The sequence below is a fragment of the Schistocerca cancellata genome, chromosome 1, assembly GCF_023864275.1.
Source record: "Schistocerca cancellata isolate TAMUIC-IGC-003103 chromosome 1, iqSchCanc2.1, whole genome shotgun sequence".
Classification (NCBI taxonomy): domain Eukaryota; kingdom Metazoa; phylum Arthropoda; class Insecta; order Orthoptera; family Acrididae; genus Schistocerca; species Schistocerca cancellata.
This window is the reverse complement of record NC_064626.1, coordinates 910,487,129-910,504,097: the sequence shown is the minus strand read 5'-3', so window position 1 is coordinate 910,504,097 and position 16,969 is coordinate 910,487,129. Positions and strand designations below refer to the sequence as shown.

Genomic DNA, 16,969 nt, shown 5'->3' with positions numbered 1-16,969 from the left:
TGTCTACTCCCGGGGCCTTGTTTTGACTCAGGTCTTTCAGTGCTCTGTCAAACTCTTCACGCAGTATCTTATCTCCCATTTCATCTTCATCTACATCCTCTTCCATTTCCATAATACTGTCCTCAAGTACATCGCCCTTGTATAAACCCTCTATATACTCCTTCCACCTTTCTGCTTTCCCTTCTTTGCTTAGAACTGGGTTGCCATCTGAGCTCTTGATATTCATACAAGTGGTTCTTTTCTCTCCAAAGGTCTCTTTAATTTTTCTGTAGGCAGTATCTATCTTACCCCTAGTGAGACAAGCCTCTACATCCTTACATTTGTCCTCTAGCCATCCCTGCTTAGCCATTTTGCACTTCCTGTCGATTTCATTTTTGAGACGCTTGTATTCTTTTTTGCCTGCTTCATTTACTGCATTTTTATATTTTCTCCTTTCATCAATTAAATTCAATATTTCTTCTGTTACCCAAGGATTTCTATTAGCCTGCGTCTTTTTACCTACTTGATCGTCTGCTGCCTTCACCACTTCATCCCTCAGAGCTACCCATTCTTCTTCTACTGTATTTCTTTCCCCCATTCCTGTCAATTGTTCCCTAATGCTCTCCCTGAAACTCTCTACAACCTCTGGTTCTTTCAGTTTATCCAGGTCCCATCTCCTTAAATTCCCACCTTTTTGCAGTTTCTTCAGTTTTAATCTACAGGTCATAACCAATAGATTGTGGTCAGAGTCCACATCTGCCCCTGGAAATGTCTTACAATTTAAAACCTGGTTCCTAAATCTCTGTCTTACCATTATATAATCTATCTGATACCTTTTAGTATCTCCAGGGTTCTTCCATGTATACAACCTTCTATCATGATTCTTGAAGCAAGTGTTAGCTATGATTAAGTTGTGCTCAGTGCAAAATTCTACCAGGCGGCTTCCTCTTTCATTTCTTAGCCCCAATCCATATTCACCTACTATGTTTCCTTCTCTCCTATTTCCTACTACCGAATTCCAGTCACCCATGACTATTAAATTTTCATCTCCCTTCACTATCTGAATAATTTCTTTTATTTCATCATACATTTCTTCAATTTCTTCGTCATCTGCAGAGCTAGTTGGCATATAAACTTGTACTACTGTAGTAGGTGTGGGCTTCGTATCTATCTTGGCCACAATAATGCGTTCACTATGCTGTTTGTAGTAGCTTACCTGCATTCCTATTTTCCTATTCATTATTAAAACTACTCCTGCATTACCCCTATTTGACTTTGTGTTTATAACCCTGTAGTCACCTGACCAGAAGTCTTGTTCCTCCTGCCACCGATCTTCACTAATTCCCACTATATCTAACTTTAACCTATCCATTTCCCTTTTTAAATTTTCTAACCTACCTGCCCGATTAAGGGATCTGACATTCCACGCTCCGATCCGTAGAACGCCAGTTTTATTTCTCCTGATAACGACATCCTCTTGAGTAGTCCCCGCCCGGAGATCCGAATGGGGGACTATTTTACCTCCGGAATATTTTACCCAAGAGGACGCCATCATCATTTAATCGTACAGTAAAGCTGCATGCCCTCGGGAAAAATTACGGCCGTAGTTTCCCCTTGCTTTCAGCCGTTCGCAGTACCAGCATAGCAAGGCCGATTTGGTTATTGTTACAAGGCCACATCAGTCAATCATCCAGACTGTTGCCCTTGCAACTACTGAAAAGGCTGTGCCCTTCAGTCTGCATTGATATAATTTGTATTCAGAATTTAATTAATACCCAGGATGTTTCAGTTATTAGTCAAAGGTGTTTCTCAAAGATCATGGTAATAACTGACTAGGTGAGCCGAAATACTAGTTGAAATATGACAATGGCATACTGCTTCCAATATGTCACACAGTATACACTTTCAGTTGAATATTGCTTGACTTTTTATTTCAAAACATAAAAAGTTAAATACCATTTTCTTGTTATTTCTGTTCAGAAGAAAAATAAAAAGTTTCATTTAGGAAGACCATAGTGGTGTAAAGAATGTCATAAAAAGAAAAATACTCAATTATTTATAATTAGTTGTATGTTGGTAGTGTATGAGGTGGTGTTATTTTATAAGACGTGTTGTTTCATAAAACACAATGAAAAAATTATTTAATATCATGATATTTCATGTATCTTGTCTGTGGTTCTAGGCAAACCTTGTCATATGAATCATCCCTGAAGATATAACCACAGGCCACCAATATTTTACACTGAAATGAAAACACAGAGGGTACTTGCAGTGTATTGTGTGCAGTTATTTCACTTTAGAGAAAATAGTAATAAACAGAATAGGAGGCTCAAGGGTGCCTCATAAGCACTCTTAAAGCTCACATTTTCTGAACTGCAAATGTGTAATTTTTGTATATATTAAGAACTTAAGTTTTTTGAACTTATTATACTTGTCTTCTAATTGATGTTCAAAACTTTAGATATTTTCTTTATCTAATAAATGATATGTACTACTGTGAATACATTTGTAGAAATTTGATGATGTTTTGGGGTATATCAATAAAAATATTATACCTTCCAACCTCCCTTACCTTCCTTCTATAGTTTAATTTTGCAGTGATCTGGCATTGGTCTGCAATAGTTAACACAGAGAACATGAATTGTTGCTAAGAGAGCCTGACCAGATTGCCTAATAGGAACAAGTGTCTCTTCACTTTATGAATATTAATGTTCCTCAGATTGAAGTGAAGAAATGTTGCTTTAAAGGATAATAGTACAGGCCATTCTACTTCATTTACTGACTTTCCAAAAACAACACTCTTTCTTACAATGCCTAACCCAGCAACACTTGTCTTAATAGTTAAAAAGTTTTCCACATTCACATTGAAGGTTGCAACTGTATTGCTCTTCCAAATTAATCTTTCAGGTTGTAAGTGTCCACAATAAACTTTTTATAACTGTTCACATTATAAAATTTTTCACCAATGAAAGCTGCTGACAGACAATGATGAGCTGTTTCATCCACTGATGATTTCATATGCAGTTATACACCCTACAAACCATACCATTACTCACTACTGCCCTCACAAACAGCGTAATATTTCCAAATTCATAAATCATCACTTCAGGAAACTGTTAAAATAATTCTGACATAATGCATCTACACACAATTGTTTTGCACAAAACCTGAAAGTTGATGTCCTTTTCACATTCTGATGCATCCCCAGCAGCTCTTGGGCATTGTTGAAAGAAATAGCAAGACAGTGCTTCTGCTGGATAAACACACTCTCAGTTTCAAAAGTTCCAGAGAACGAACCAGCAATGCGTAAATGACACAATTTAATGTCACACTGTTATCAATAGTCATACCATTTATAACCTGTTATAATAACTTTGGTTTAATTAGGATGGGAAACATATTTTTTTTGTGGAAGTTTCCCACGCCTTTATAAAAAATGAGTTTGAAATGCGATTGTGATGAATTGAGGTGCTTCCAACTGCACTGATGTTTTAATAGCTCAAGTATGTGTGAATGCTGTAGGTAGGTCTGGGTATTCAAAAAGCTCCCATGATCGGAAGATTAGCGATAGATAGGTGCCGGCATTCAGAACTTTTAAGAGCTTCAAGCGTTCCTCGTCGGCTATACTATTCATCTTTATTTAAACATTCTCTGCAGCTGTTTGAACGAATGAATTTGTGTCACTTGCACTCCGCACCAAAATAAGTTCCTGTTTAGCGTTCATAATAATTCGCTGTATGTCCTCAATATAACCCATAAGCATATTTAGTGGCACGCAAGCGGTAAATCGGCTGTATCCCCCCTCACCATCAGGTGCATCTATGAACAGTCCCGCATTTTCCAAGCTGTTTGAATCAGAGGCTGAGGCTGAAATGTACGTCTTAAGGGTTGACGTTATCCCAACATTGTGTGAGTGATCTATTTCAATACCATTAAGTTCATAACATGTCTCTTGAAAGGAATGCTAGTGCATTTCGCGTGAGCTTCGATAGCATTACCACAGTGCCGTCAGCTTTCTTAAATGTACAGTCCAGATGCAGGAAGCTCTTGCAAGGCAATGTTACGGCATCCTGATGCTGGGTGACAATCCTAATTTCATCATTTTCATTGTTAAATGTGCTTGAAGCATAGGGTTTGTGCGAGTGGTATCCATGACGTATAATTCGGTCATCATACTCTACTGACTGAGTTACATTGAGCGACGTCATTCTGCAGTTTTAAACCTGCTGAAGTGAGGAATTTGTAATTAAGGTGTGTTATCACCTTGCCCTTCCATCATGCACTGACGGGTTGTGAGCTGCTGGGTGTGCTAGCTTTATACCGTACTCCCATCTCGCCTTAGATGCAAGCGTACAATGATCTCTTCTCCTCGAAAGTTAATAAGCTGATTATTCTGGGCAACAATACATAGTTCTAGGTAATCCAATGTCTGAACTGTCACCGGGAGATGTATAGCGTTTGTGGGGGCTTGAACTATTTTATACCCAGTACCGACTGTAGGGAAGAATCCGTAAATTGAGTGAATCACCTTATTGTTGAGGTATGAGTTTGTGGCAATATTGCACTCAACATGGATTGTGCTGACTGGTAGTATATCTGCAGCTTGATCCGATGCGTAAAATTTAGTCGCGCCCTTCACCAAAACACGATCCTTTGCAAAACCTAGCAGTGGACCTATTGAATCTCTCTGTCTAAAGTCAATCCTAGCACTCTCTGTCCGTATTTCAGATTTAAGGGTATTAATGTTTGTGTGTAGTTCAATATCTTTTCCTGACTGTTTTAAGACTTCGTTTAAATCATCAATATTGTAGGCACCAGGTTGTATTTGTAGAATCTCCTTCCGACCATCAATTTCCAGATGCAGTTTATTGTTGCTCTTGTGATATTTGGAATGGTGTTATACGTCTCCAGACCAATCAGCGCAATACTCTAGTCCCCTGCACTTAAATCAATCGGCGGAAAGTAATTTGCACGTAATGCTGATTCTCGCTCTTTTAAAGTCAGAGTATACGACATTGCATCTAAACCTCAAATGATGGATGTGCATTCAATGATGGCTCTTTTATAAGTGTGGATGTTCGCACACCGTCTCTGATGGGTAGAGGTGAAAGCGCGCATTCCAGATTTCTCACCGCTCGATCTAAATATAGCGTGCATTCCAGAGGTTTGCTGATGCAGGCGAAGGCTAATTTGTCGTGGCTGTGATGAGGAACATAACGCAGAGATTCTTGCACAGGTATGTGTTAAAGTCCTGATATCGCCGGAAATTGTAGAAAACACGTCTTTTGCTGGTGAAATAGCGTTGTAATTCTTCAAGTGGCTGTAAATCCCCAAATGAATCGAAATATTGTACTGTATTTGCACTTCTCTTAACATACGCCACCCAAAGGGTCCCTGGACTCCCAGCAACATCTACATTTACAATTCCGCACACATTAGTCCGCCACATGGTCTTCGGTAATGTATCCCGCATAAAGACGCCACGGAATCCACGAATGTGAAGTTTTTCTTTAACAATATTAATGAGATCAATATTCGTGAGTGCTTGATCAGGTAGGATAACTAACAAACTTTTTTTATTTATGAAGAGACCTAGTCCTTTTGTAGTGGTTAATAAAAAAAGAAAAGAGAGAAGAAAAGAAAAAAAGGTTGAAAATGTGGGAAGAAATCGTAAGTGTTTTTTTTTAATTTTTTTTTTTTTTTTTTTGATCGTTAATGACCGTGAAAAAAGGGAAATAAAGAAAGAAAAAAAATGCAAATCGGACTTTGTATTACAGAAAAGTTATCGGACTTCGTGATTCGGAAAAGCTATTGTTGGAGTGGTCCTTGTGGCGTTTTTGAGCAAAAGTTAAACCAATTTCCACTACAAAAATTATTGAAAAGAAACAGAGAATAACAAAATGTAACTGACAGGGGAAGTGGCGTAGATAAGAGATCATCCTTTACCAGGTTACCTTATCTTCTTTCGTGCGGCGTCCAGGCTTCAAAAATCTCCTTCATTTCAGCGTGAAAAGTCTGCTCCGAAAACTTGCAATCGTCCAGGAATCACTAATTTATATCAATTAAAATCATCTTGATACTGTATGCAATTTAATTTACTTTGCTACTTCCATCCTCCGAATTTATTAACAACTTCCACAATATGCCTACACATTAAAATCAGATCAAGACTAGCTAAAAAGTTTTTTTTTTTTTTTTTTTTTTTTTTTTAACGTCTTCATCAGATCATGTCTGCCTTAAGCTTCGGCTATCAAGAGACAATCAAGAAATGGATAGAAAACAAAAAAGAGTTACAATTTTAGTATTTTCTCTGCCGCCGAGCGCTTATACCGATGCGACGGCACAATTCATGTCTGAGGGAACGAGTGCAGCGCGGCGAAATTCAAAGTCCCGCTACATCGCCCCCTCGACTGTCACACTAAAACATTTAGCGTGGCAGGCTAGCAAACCTAGAAATCAATATATGCTTATTTTCATTGGAAAGGCCACGTGCATCCATAGGGGATAAACTTTACCAACACTTACTTTCTAAACCTATATAATAAATACAATTATTACAGTTTTGATCCTTTTTACACAATTACTATATATTTACATACAGTTTGTTTGAACAAGCTGCTCGCGTCTCGCGGGCCCCGAGGAATCGCTTCATGACGTCATCAGTAAGGCTGAAAGCGTGACAGCGCTGCCCGGTGACTAGACCCGTAAACAACTCTGTTGACGTCACACGTTGGCTACAGTGTTAATACAGACTTGCCTTCGGCTGTTGTTTTGGAATGTCAAATCAATCCAGATTGTTTGAATGAAGCTTCTGTTAGCAGAATAAAATGTAGAAAGTAGGTTTAAATGTGAATAATCTGGATTATGGTGACATGCTAAATCCGCAGCGTAGTCAAAGTTACATATTAGAGTCGTACGTGATTGATTGAAGCCAACTGATTACAAATTATTGGTCAAAAGGCAGAGTGATTTATAGCATAACACATATTACGCATTGCGGACAATGTGTCTAAATGTTTTTAATGCATTAACTGCAGCTTACTAATGTAGGCTAACTACCACTGAGACGTTTGCAGCACGAATTTGTCTTTGAACCCATACCAGCAGTAGCAAATGCGGAAAAACGAATCAAACATGTTAAAGGATACGTAGTGGAATGCCCATTGCATTTTTCCAGTTTGTGTACGATATCTGTACGTAATATGCATCAAAACACGTCGGATGATTGTTCATTTTCTAATATATGTTTTTTGGGGATGACCTAGGAGTTTTATTTTTTTTATTATGAGAAATGCGTTAAATGTGGGAAAGTGCATTTAAATACGCAGCAAACAAATATTAGGCAAAGACACACGTCTGTCTGTTACCACAACCTTTATTTCTCATTCGCTGTGTTCCACAACTGTCAACGCAATTATCGCTTTTCAACCTAATGTAGATTAGATTAGATTAGATTTACTTTCATTCCAATTGATCCGTAGTGAGGAGGCCCTCCAGGATGTGGAACATGTCAGAAAAACAACAATACATGACAAATATTTACAACTAAAACAAATAAGCTAATGTACCATTCCACAGGTCCCAAGTGGAATGATCGTCATTTTTTAATGAACACTAAGAGTCATTTTACAAATAATAATGCACTGAATTTAAAATAAAAAAGTTTTTTATTTATTTATAAGGTAATAAACATGTAATACAACTATTGTAATACTTATTTACAATGAACACATTACTGCACTGAAATGGTGCAGAAGTTAGATTACACGCACACACACACACACACACACACACAAATTTTCAGTGAACACATTACTGCACTGAAATTGTGCAGAAGTTATGTTGTACTTATATACAAATCAGTTGGTTTTACTAAGAAATTCATCAATGGAGTAGGAGGAGTTGGCCACCAATAAATCCTTTAGGCTTCTCTTAAACTGAATTTCATTGGTTGTTAAGCTTTTTATGGCTGCTGGCAAGTTATTGAAAATGTGTGTTCCTGAATAATGCACACCTTTTTGTACAAGACTAAGTGACTAAATCCTTGTGAAGATTATTCTTATTTCTAGTATTGATTCCATGAATTGAGCTGTTGGTTTGAAAAAGTGATATATTTTTAATGACAAATTTCATTAAGGAATAAATATATTGGGAAGCTGTAGTTAGTATCCCTAGTTCCCTAAACAGGCTTCTGCAGGATGTTCTTGAGTTCACACCACATATAATTCTTACTGCACGTTTTTGTGCCCGGAAAACTTTAGCTTGGCTCGATGAATTACCCCAAAAAATAATCCCATATGACATTATGGAATGAAAGTAAGCATAGTATGCCAGCTTTTTCATTTTTATATCCCCTATATCTGACAAAATTCGCATTGCAAACAGAGATTTGTTAAGACGCTTCAGCAGTTCTGTGGTGTGCTCCTCCCAGTTGAATTTATTATGAAGCTGTAATCCCAAGAATTTAACACTGTCCACTTCTTCTATCTTCTTGTCATCGTATGTTAGACATAAACTCTTGGGACACCCCTTGAACTGCATGTAGTGTGTTTTTTCAAAGTTTAGTGACAAAGAATTGGCTAGGAACCAGTGATTAATGTCCACAAATATTTTATTGGCTGATCTTTCTAAGACTACACTTGATTTGCTATTTATTGCAATGTTTGTATCATTGGCAAACAAAACAAACTTGGCATCTGGTAATGTTACTGATGAAAGGTCATTGATATACACAAGAAAAAGTAAGGGCCCCAAAATGGAACCTTGTGGGACCCCACATGTAATTAGTTCCCAGTTGGATGATGCTTGATACATGTCTCTTTCCTAATAACACCCTTTGTTTCCTGCCAGAGATATAAGATTTGCAGCATTTCCTGTAATACTATAATATTCTAGTTTACTTAAAAGGATATTGTGATTTACACAGTCAAATGCCTTTGACAGATCACAAAATATACCAGTTGCCTGCAATTTTTTGTCTAATGAATTAAGCACATTTTCACTGTAAGTGAAGATAGCCTTCTCAATATCAGAACCTTTTAGAAACCCAAACTGTGACTTTGACAGTATGTTATTTGAGATAAAATGGTTATGAAGACGACTGTGCATTACTTTTTCGACAATTTTTGAGAATGCTGGCAACAGTGAAATTGGACGGAAATTTGATGCTATTTCTTTATCTCCCTTCTTAAACGGTGGCTTAACTTCAGCATATTTCAGCCATTCAGGAAATATTCCACTGATAAACGACTGGTTACACAGATAGCTTAATATGTTACTTAGCTCAGAATCACATTCTTTAATTAACTTTGTTGATATTTCATCATACCCACTAGATGTTTTTGATTTTAAAGATTTTATGATGGACATTATTTCTGTTGGGGTAGTGAGGGTCAAATTCATATTATGGAAGTTACTTGAAATGTCTGGTCTAAGGTAATCCATAGCAGCATCTACCAAACCTGACAACCCCATCTTTTCAGTATCAGTTATAAAATGCTTGTTAAAAAGTTCTGCAACACTGTACACATCTGTCACCAATGTATCATTTACTCTTAATGCTATTTGTTCCTCTTCATGTCTGGTTCTAACGGTCTCCTCCTTCACTATATCCCATATTGTCTTTATTTTGTTATCTGATATGACTATCTTTTCCTTGTAATATATTTGCTTTGACATCCGTATTACAGTCTTTAATATTTTGCAGTATTTCTTATAATGTGCTATAGCATCAACATTGGAAATGTTTCGGATTGACAGATACAGTTTTCTTTTTGTTTTACAAGATACCCCTATTCCTCGAGTAATCCATGACTTTGCTCTAACCTTGGTAAGTTTTGGGGGAAAGCAGTGTTCAAATAAGGTAAGCACTTTATTAGCAAAAATGTTATATTTTTCATTCATGCCATGAGCACTGTAAGCATCAGTCCAGTGAATGTCTCTGAGGAGTGTCCTAAAATAATCAATTTTTGGCTTACTGATTACCCTCTTGAGCTCAGATTTAACAGATTTTATATCCTGTTCAGTATTAACATTGCCAGAAGGAACTGCATTTCATGGTCTGAGAGGCCATTGACTATTGGTTTTGTAATATAATTTTGTTCATTGGACTTTTCTATAATGATATTATCAATGGCTGTTTGTGAGCAAGTGGCTATCCTAGTGAGGAACTTTACTGTGGGAATTAAGTTGAATGATAGTGTTACTAACTCAAATGAGTTCTTATTGGGAGAGTCTTTAAGGAAATCTACATTGAAATCACCAGCAACCACTATTTCTTTGTTTTTGGTTGTTAAATGGGCCAGTACAGCTTCAAGGTGGTTTACAAACAGATTAAAGTTACCTGCAGGTGCTCGATATACACTTAATATTATGAAAGATTTTTTGTGAAAATCTAATTCTGTTGCACATGCTTCCATATGCTGTTCTAGGCAAAATTTATGAATGTCTATGTTCTTAAATTTATGACAGTTCCTGATGAATGTGGCAACTCCTCCTTTCTCCATTTCTGATCTACAAAAGTGAGATGCTAACCTAAACCCTGTAACACTTAAAAGTTCTATACCAGTGGTCACATGATGTTCAGAGAGGCAGATTATGTCAGCTGGGTTTGAAGACTCTAATTCATCTATGCAGATAGTTAATTCATTAATTTTGTGCTACAAATAAAGTTATTACCACAGACAACGTTTCTAGGGAAAAGGTGGGGGGGGGGGGGGGGGGGGCGAAATCCAGTATAGTGCTCTTGCCCAGATATGTGCTCTTGCCCTGTGTGTGTTACCGATATGCTTAAATTTTGATCGTTGTTTTTCTGTAAACAAACAGCTATACGCCAATCACATCTTCCTGTATGTAGTTTCTCAAAAATCCAGTTTATGTGATCTTAAGATAAAAAGAGCTCAATGAGGGAATATTAATAGATCAAAGCAATACTGACATCTCCAAATTGTAAGACTGCTATAGATGCAAGTCACTGATTGTCAGAGTGTGTCACTGGGACAAAACATTTGAAGTAAATCACGAAACTTTAGGTTAGTTCAACTATTACTTCTTAATGTAGTAGGCAGTCACAATTTTCTTCCATATTTTTATGTATATACATACTACACAAGCAACCAAATAGTACTGTTCCACTCGCAAATAGAGAGAGGGAAAAAAGGCTGTCTGTCATCCGATCCCTGATTTCTCATGCCTTCTAAATTTTCTCAATAGTGTTATACAAAATAATACTCGCACATAGTTTGAAACTACTGGTAACCTATCTAGAATCCAGCCTCTGACTTGCTTCAATGTGTTGCTTAAATCTGACCTGGATCTCAAACATTGGAGCAATACTCATGAATGTGTCACATAAGTGTTCTATACGGGTGGTCTAAGTAATCTTCCCCTCATTTCCAGTCACAAAACATATTCATCTTCCCAGAGAAAGGAAGTAATGACCCTGAAAGCTAGAAATAGTTTTTTTTTATTCAAGTGCTGTTTTTCTCTCATACTTCATACAAAGCAATTCAGAATTTTACAATGAGTACTGGCAGCCCTACATATAATGGTAACATTAAAACCCTGTTAATTTGAACCTTAGTGTTAACTAGCATATGCATCCTTGAGTCGAAACATTACGTATAATTATAGAAGGAGAGGCTAATAAAATATATTTTTTTACTTTGTATTTTTTTAATACCTTAGGATTTTCAGTTTTCTGCCTGATGTCTAGCAGCAACCTGTTAAAGACTTTCGATCAGAATGTGAAATTCGGTTGTGAATCGTAGGCAGGGATGTATAGTCTACATGGATATTGTTTTTCCTTCCAGTATTTTGCAAGTTCATTTCACCAAACAGAGTAAAATTACCCCTATTATGAACAGCAAATACTATTAGGGAGTAAATATGTTGACATGTAAGTGAAAGACTCCGAAGTCCCTGAAGAGACTTCTGTAAGAAGCTGCACTATCGATTTTACACAATAATTTTACTCACATGGATCAAAAGTTCTGTTAACTTGCCATATCAGATTTGAATAATATCGCAATCTTTTCATAACAGCCTCCATCACTGTCACCAGTAATGGTGCTGGTATGTAACAGTATGGTGTACTGTAGCAGCACATTAAAAGTGTTTCAATTGAATTGATTCTGCATTATTTCTCTTCCCCATGTCCTTGACATTAATGCTACCAAGTTATATTCTTGTATGGTAATTAGTTTCCATGTTATAACATGTTAAATATAGAAAGTGTAACTGTAACCAAGCAGTAGTTTTCTTTGATGACAATATCAGTTCCAGTGCACAACTGAATTTAAAAATCTGTCTTGTGGGGTGAAAATCCGTTACTGCTGCTATCTTGTGCTGACAATGAGATGACTTTCATAGAAATACTGAATTATTTCATTTGTTATACAGTTTCATAGTTTTTGTAGTTGCTCATGATCTTTACACTTGCATGCAATGGGTGTAGCATCAGCATAAAGAATTATCCTTGAATTGGAGGAGCAGTATTTTGTCATTTACACAAATCAACAAAAGAAAGTGTTGTTGTTGTTGTTGTGGTCTTCAGTCCTGAGACTGGTTTGATGCAGCTCTCCATGCTACTCTATCCTGTGCAAGCTTCTTCATCTCACAGTACCTACTGCAACCTACATCCTTCTGAATCTGCTTAGTGTATTGATCTCTTGGTCTCCCTCTACGATTTTTACCCTCTACGCTGCCCTCCAATGCTAAATTTGTGATCCCTCGATGTCTCAGAACATGTCCTACCAACCGATCCCTCCTTCTAGTCAAGTTGTGCCACAAACTTCTCTTCTCCCCAATCCTATTCAATACCTCCTCATTAGTTACGTGATCTACCCACCTTACCTTCAGCATTCTTCTGTAGCACCACATTTCGAAAGCTTCTATTCTCTTCTTGTCCAAACTAGTTATCATCCATGCCTCACTTCCATACATGGCTACACTCCATACAAATACTTTCAGAAACGACTTCCTGACACCTAAATCTATATTCGATGTTAACAAATTTCTCTTCTTGAGAAACGCTTTCCTTGCCATTGCCAGTCTACATTTTATATCCTCTCTACTTCGACCATCATCAGTTATTTTACTCCCTAAATAGCAAAACTCCTTTACTACTTTAAATGTCTCATTTCCTAATCTAATTCCCTCAGCATCACCCGACTTAATTTGACTACATTCCATTATCCTTGTTTTGCTTTTGTTGATGTTCATCTTATATCCTCCTTTCAAGACTCTGTCCATTCCGTTCAACTGCTCTTCCAAGTCTTTTGCTGTCTCTGACAGAATTACAATGTCATCGGCGAACCTCAAAGTTTTTACTTCTTCTCCATGAATTTTAATACCTACTCCGAATTTTTCTTTTGTTTCCTTTACTGCTTGCTCAATATACAGATTGAATAACATCGGGGAGAGGCTACAACCCTGTCTCACTCCTTTCCCAACCACTGCTTCCCTTTCATGCCCCTCGACTCTTATAACTGCCATCTGGTTTCTGTACAAATTGTAAATAGCCTTTCGCTCCCTGTATTTTACCCCTGCCACCTTCAGAATTTGAAAGAGAGTATTCCAGTCAACATTGTCAAAAGCTTTCTCTAAGTCTACAAATGCTAGAAACGTAGGTTTGCCTTTTCTTAATCTTTCTTCCAAGATAAGTCGTAAGGTCAGTATTGCCTCACGTGTTCCAACATTTCTACGGAATCCAAACTGATCTTCCCCGAGGTCGGCTTCTACCAGTTTTTCCATTCGTCTGTAAAGAATTCGTGGTAGTATTTTGCAGCTGTGACTTATTATACTGATAGTTCGGTAACTTTCACATCTGTCAACACCTGCTTTCTTTGGGATTGGAATTATTATATTCTTCTTAAAGTCTGAGGGTATTTCGCCTGTCTCATACATCGTGCTCACCAGATGGTAGAGTTTTGTCATGACTGGCTCTCCTGAGGCCATCAGTAGTTCTAATGGAATGTTGTCTACTCCCGGGGCCTTGTTTTGACTCAGGTCTTTCAGTGCTCTGTCAAACTCTTCACGCAGTATCTTATCTCCCATTTCATCTTCATCTACATCCTCTTCCATTTCCATAATACTGTCCTCAAGTACATCGCCCTTGTATAAACCCTCTATATACTCCTTCCACCTTTCTGCTTTCCCTTCTTTGCTTAGAACTGGGTTGCCATCTGAGCTCTTGATATTCATACAAGTGGTTCTTTTCTCTCCAAAGGTCTCTTTAATTTTTCTGTAGGCAGTATCTATCTTACCCCTAGTGAGACAAGCCTCTACATCCTTACATTTGTCCTCTAGCCATCCCTGCTTAGCCATTTTGCACTTCCTGTCGATTTCATTTTTGAGACGCTTGTATTCTTTTTTGCCTGCTTCATTTACTGCATTTTTATATTTTCTCCTTTCATCAATTAAATTCAATATTTCTTCTGTTACCCAAGGATTTCTATTAGCCTGCGTCTTTTTACCTACTTGATCGTCTGCTGCCTTCACCACTTCATCCCTCAGAGCTACCCATTCTTCTTCTACTGTATTTCTTTCCCCCATTCCTGTCAATTGTTCCCTAATGCTCTCCCTGAAACTCTCTACAACCTCTGGTTCTTTCAGTTTATCCAGGTCCCATCTCCTTAAATTCCCACCTTTTTGCAGTTTCTTCAGTTTTAATCTACAGGTCATAACCAATAGATTGTGGTCAGAGTCCACATCTGCCCCTGGAAATGTCTTACAATTTAAAACCTGGTTCCTAAATCTCTGTCTTACCATTATATAATCTATCTGATACCTTTTAGTATCTCCAGGGTTCTTCCATGTATACAACCCTCTATCATGATTCTTGAACTAAGTGTTAGCTATGATTAAGTTGTGCTCAGTGCAAAATTCTACCAGGCGGCTTCCTCTTTCATTTCTTAGCCCCAATCCATATTCACCTACTATGTTTCCTTCTCTCCCTTTTCCTACTACCGAATTCCAGTCACCCATGACTATTAAATTTTCATCTCCCTTCACTATCTGAATAATTTCTTTTATTTCATCATACATTTCTTCAATTTCTTCGTCATCTGCAGAGCTAGTTGGCATATAAACTTGTACTACTGTAGTAGGTGTGGGCTTCGTATCTATCTTGGCCACAATAATGCGTTCACTATGCTGTTTGTAGTAGCTTACCCGCATTCCTATTTTCCTATTCATTATTAAAACTACTCCTGCATTACCCCTATTTGACTTTGTGTTTATAACCCTGTAGTCACCTGACCAGAAGTCTTGTTCCTCCTGCCACCGAACTTCACTAATTCCCACTATATCTAACTTTAACCTATCCATTTCCCTTTTTAAATTTTCTAACCTACCTGCCCGATTAAGGGATCTGACATTCCACGCTCCGATCCGTAGAACGCCAGTTTTCTTTCTGCTGATAACGACATCCTCTTGAGTAGTCCCCGCCCGGAGATCCGAATGGGGGACTATTTTACCTCCGGAATATTTTACCCAAGAGGACGCCATCATCATTTAATCGTACAGTAAAGCTGCATTCCCTCGGGAAAAATTACGGCCGTAGTTTCCCCTTGCTATCAGCCGTTCGCAGTACCAGCACAGCAAGGCCGATTTGGTTATTGTTACAAGGCCACATCAGTCAATCATCCAGACTGTTGCCCTTGCAACTACTGAAAAGGCTGTGCCCTTCAGTCTGCATTGATATAATTTGTATTCAGAATTTAATTAATACCCAGGATGTTTCAATTATTAGTCAAAGGTGTTTCTCAAAGATCATGGTAATAACTGACTAGGTGAGCCGAAATACTAGTTGAAATATGACAATGGCATACTGCTTCCAATATGTCAGCGCACAGTATACACTTTCAGTTGAATATTGCTTGACTTTTTATTTCAAAACATAAAAAGTTAAATACCATTTTCTTGTTATTTCTGTTCAGAAGAAAAATAAAAAGTTTCATTTAGGAAGACCATAGTGGTGTAAAGAATGTCATAAAAAGAAAAATACTCAATTATTTATAATTAGTTGTATGTTGGTAGTGTATGAGGTGGTGTTATTTTATAAGACGTGTTGTTTCATAAAACACAATGAAAAAATTATTTAATATCATGATATTTCATGTATCTTGTCTGTGGTTCTAGGCAAACCTTGTCATATGAATCATCCCTGAAGATATAACCACAGGCCACCAATATTTTACACTGAAATGAAAACACAGAGGGTACTTGCAGTGTATTGTGTGCAGTTATTTCACTTTAGAGAAAATAGTAATAAACAGAATAGGAGGCTCAAGGGTGCCTCATAAGCACTCTTAAAGCTCACATTTTCTGAACTGCAAATGTGTAATTTTTGTATATATTAAGAACTTAAGTTTTTTGAACTTATTATACTTGTCTTCTAATTGATGTTCAAAACTTTAGATATTTTCTTTATCTAATAAATGATATGTACTACTGTGAATACATTTGTAGAAATTTGATGATGTTTTGGGGTATATCAATAAAAATATTATACCTTCCAACCTCCCTTACCTTCCTTCTATAGTTTAATTTTGCAGTGATCAGGCATTGGTCTGCAATAGTTAACACAGAGAACATGAATTGTTGCTAAGAGAGCCTGACCAGATTGCCTAATAGGAACAAGTGTCTCTTCACTTTATGAATATTAATGTTCCTCAGATTGAAGTGAAGAAATGTTGCTTTAAAGGATAATAATACAGGCCATTCTACTTCATTTACTGACTTTCCAAAAACAACACTCTTTCTTACAATGCCTAACCCAGCAACACTTGTCTTAATAGTTAAAAAGTTTTCCACATTCACATTGAAGGTTGCAACTGTATTGCTCTTCCAAATTAATCTTTCAGGTTGTAAGTGTCCACAATAAACTTTTTATAACTGTTCACATTATAAAATTTTTCACCAATGAAAGCTGCTGACAGACAATGATGAGTTGTTTCATCCACTGATGATTTCATATGCAGTTATACAC

The 16,969-nt window shown here is 37.2% G+C and overlaps 1 protein-coding gene across 2 annotated transcripts in view; it reads left to right on the top strand.

Moving 5' to 3' along the window:
* The window catches only part of LOC126191122 (kinesin heavy chain-like), a 368,280-nt gene extending 351,816 nt beyond the window's left edge, over positions 1-16,464 (top strand). Inside the window, exon 16 of one of the 2 annotated variants that reach the window (XM_049931913.1) lies at positions 16,120-16,464. In XM_049931913.1, the coding sequence (XP_049787870.1) occupies positions 16,120-16,137 (18 nt within the window). In that variant the 3' untranslated portion in view covers positions 16,138-16,464. Of the gene's footprint in view, positions 1-2,161; positions 2,506-16,119 lie in introns of those variants that run through there. The other variant, XM_049931897.1, reaches the window with a different exon arrangement.
* Positions 16,465-16,969: the final 505 nt, after the last annotated feature.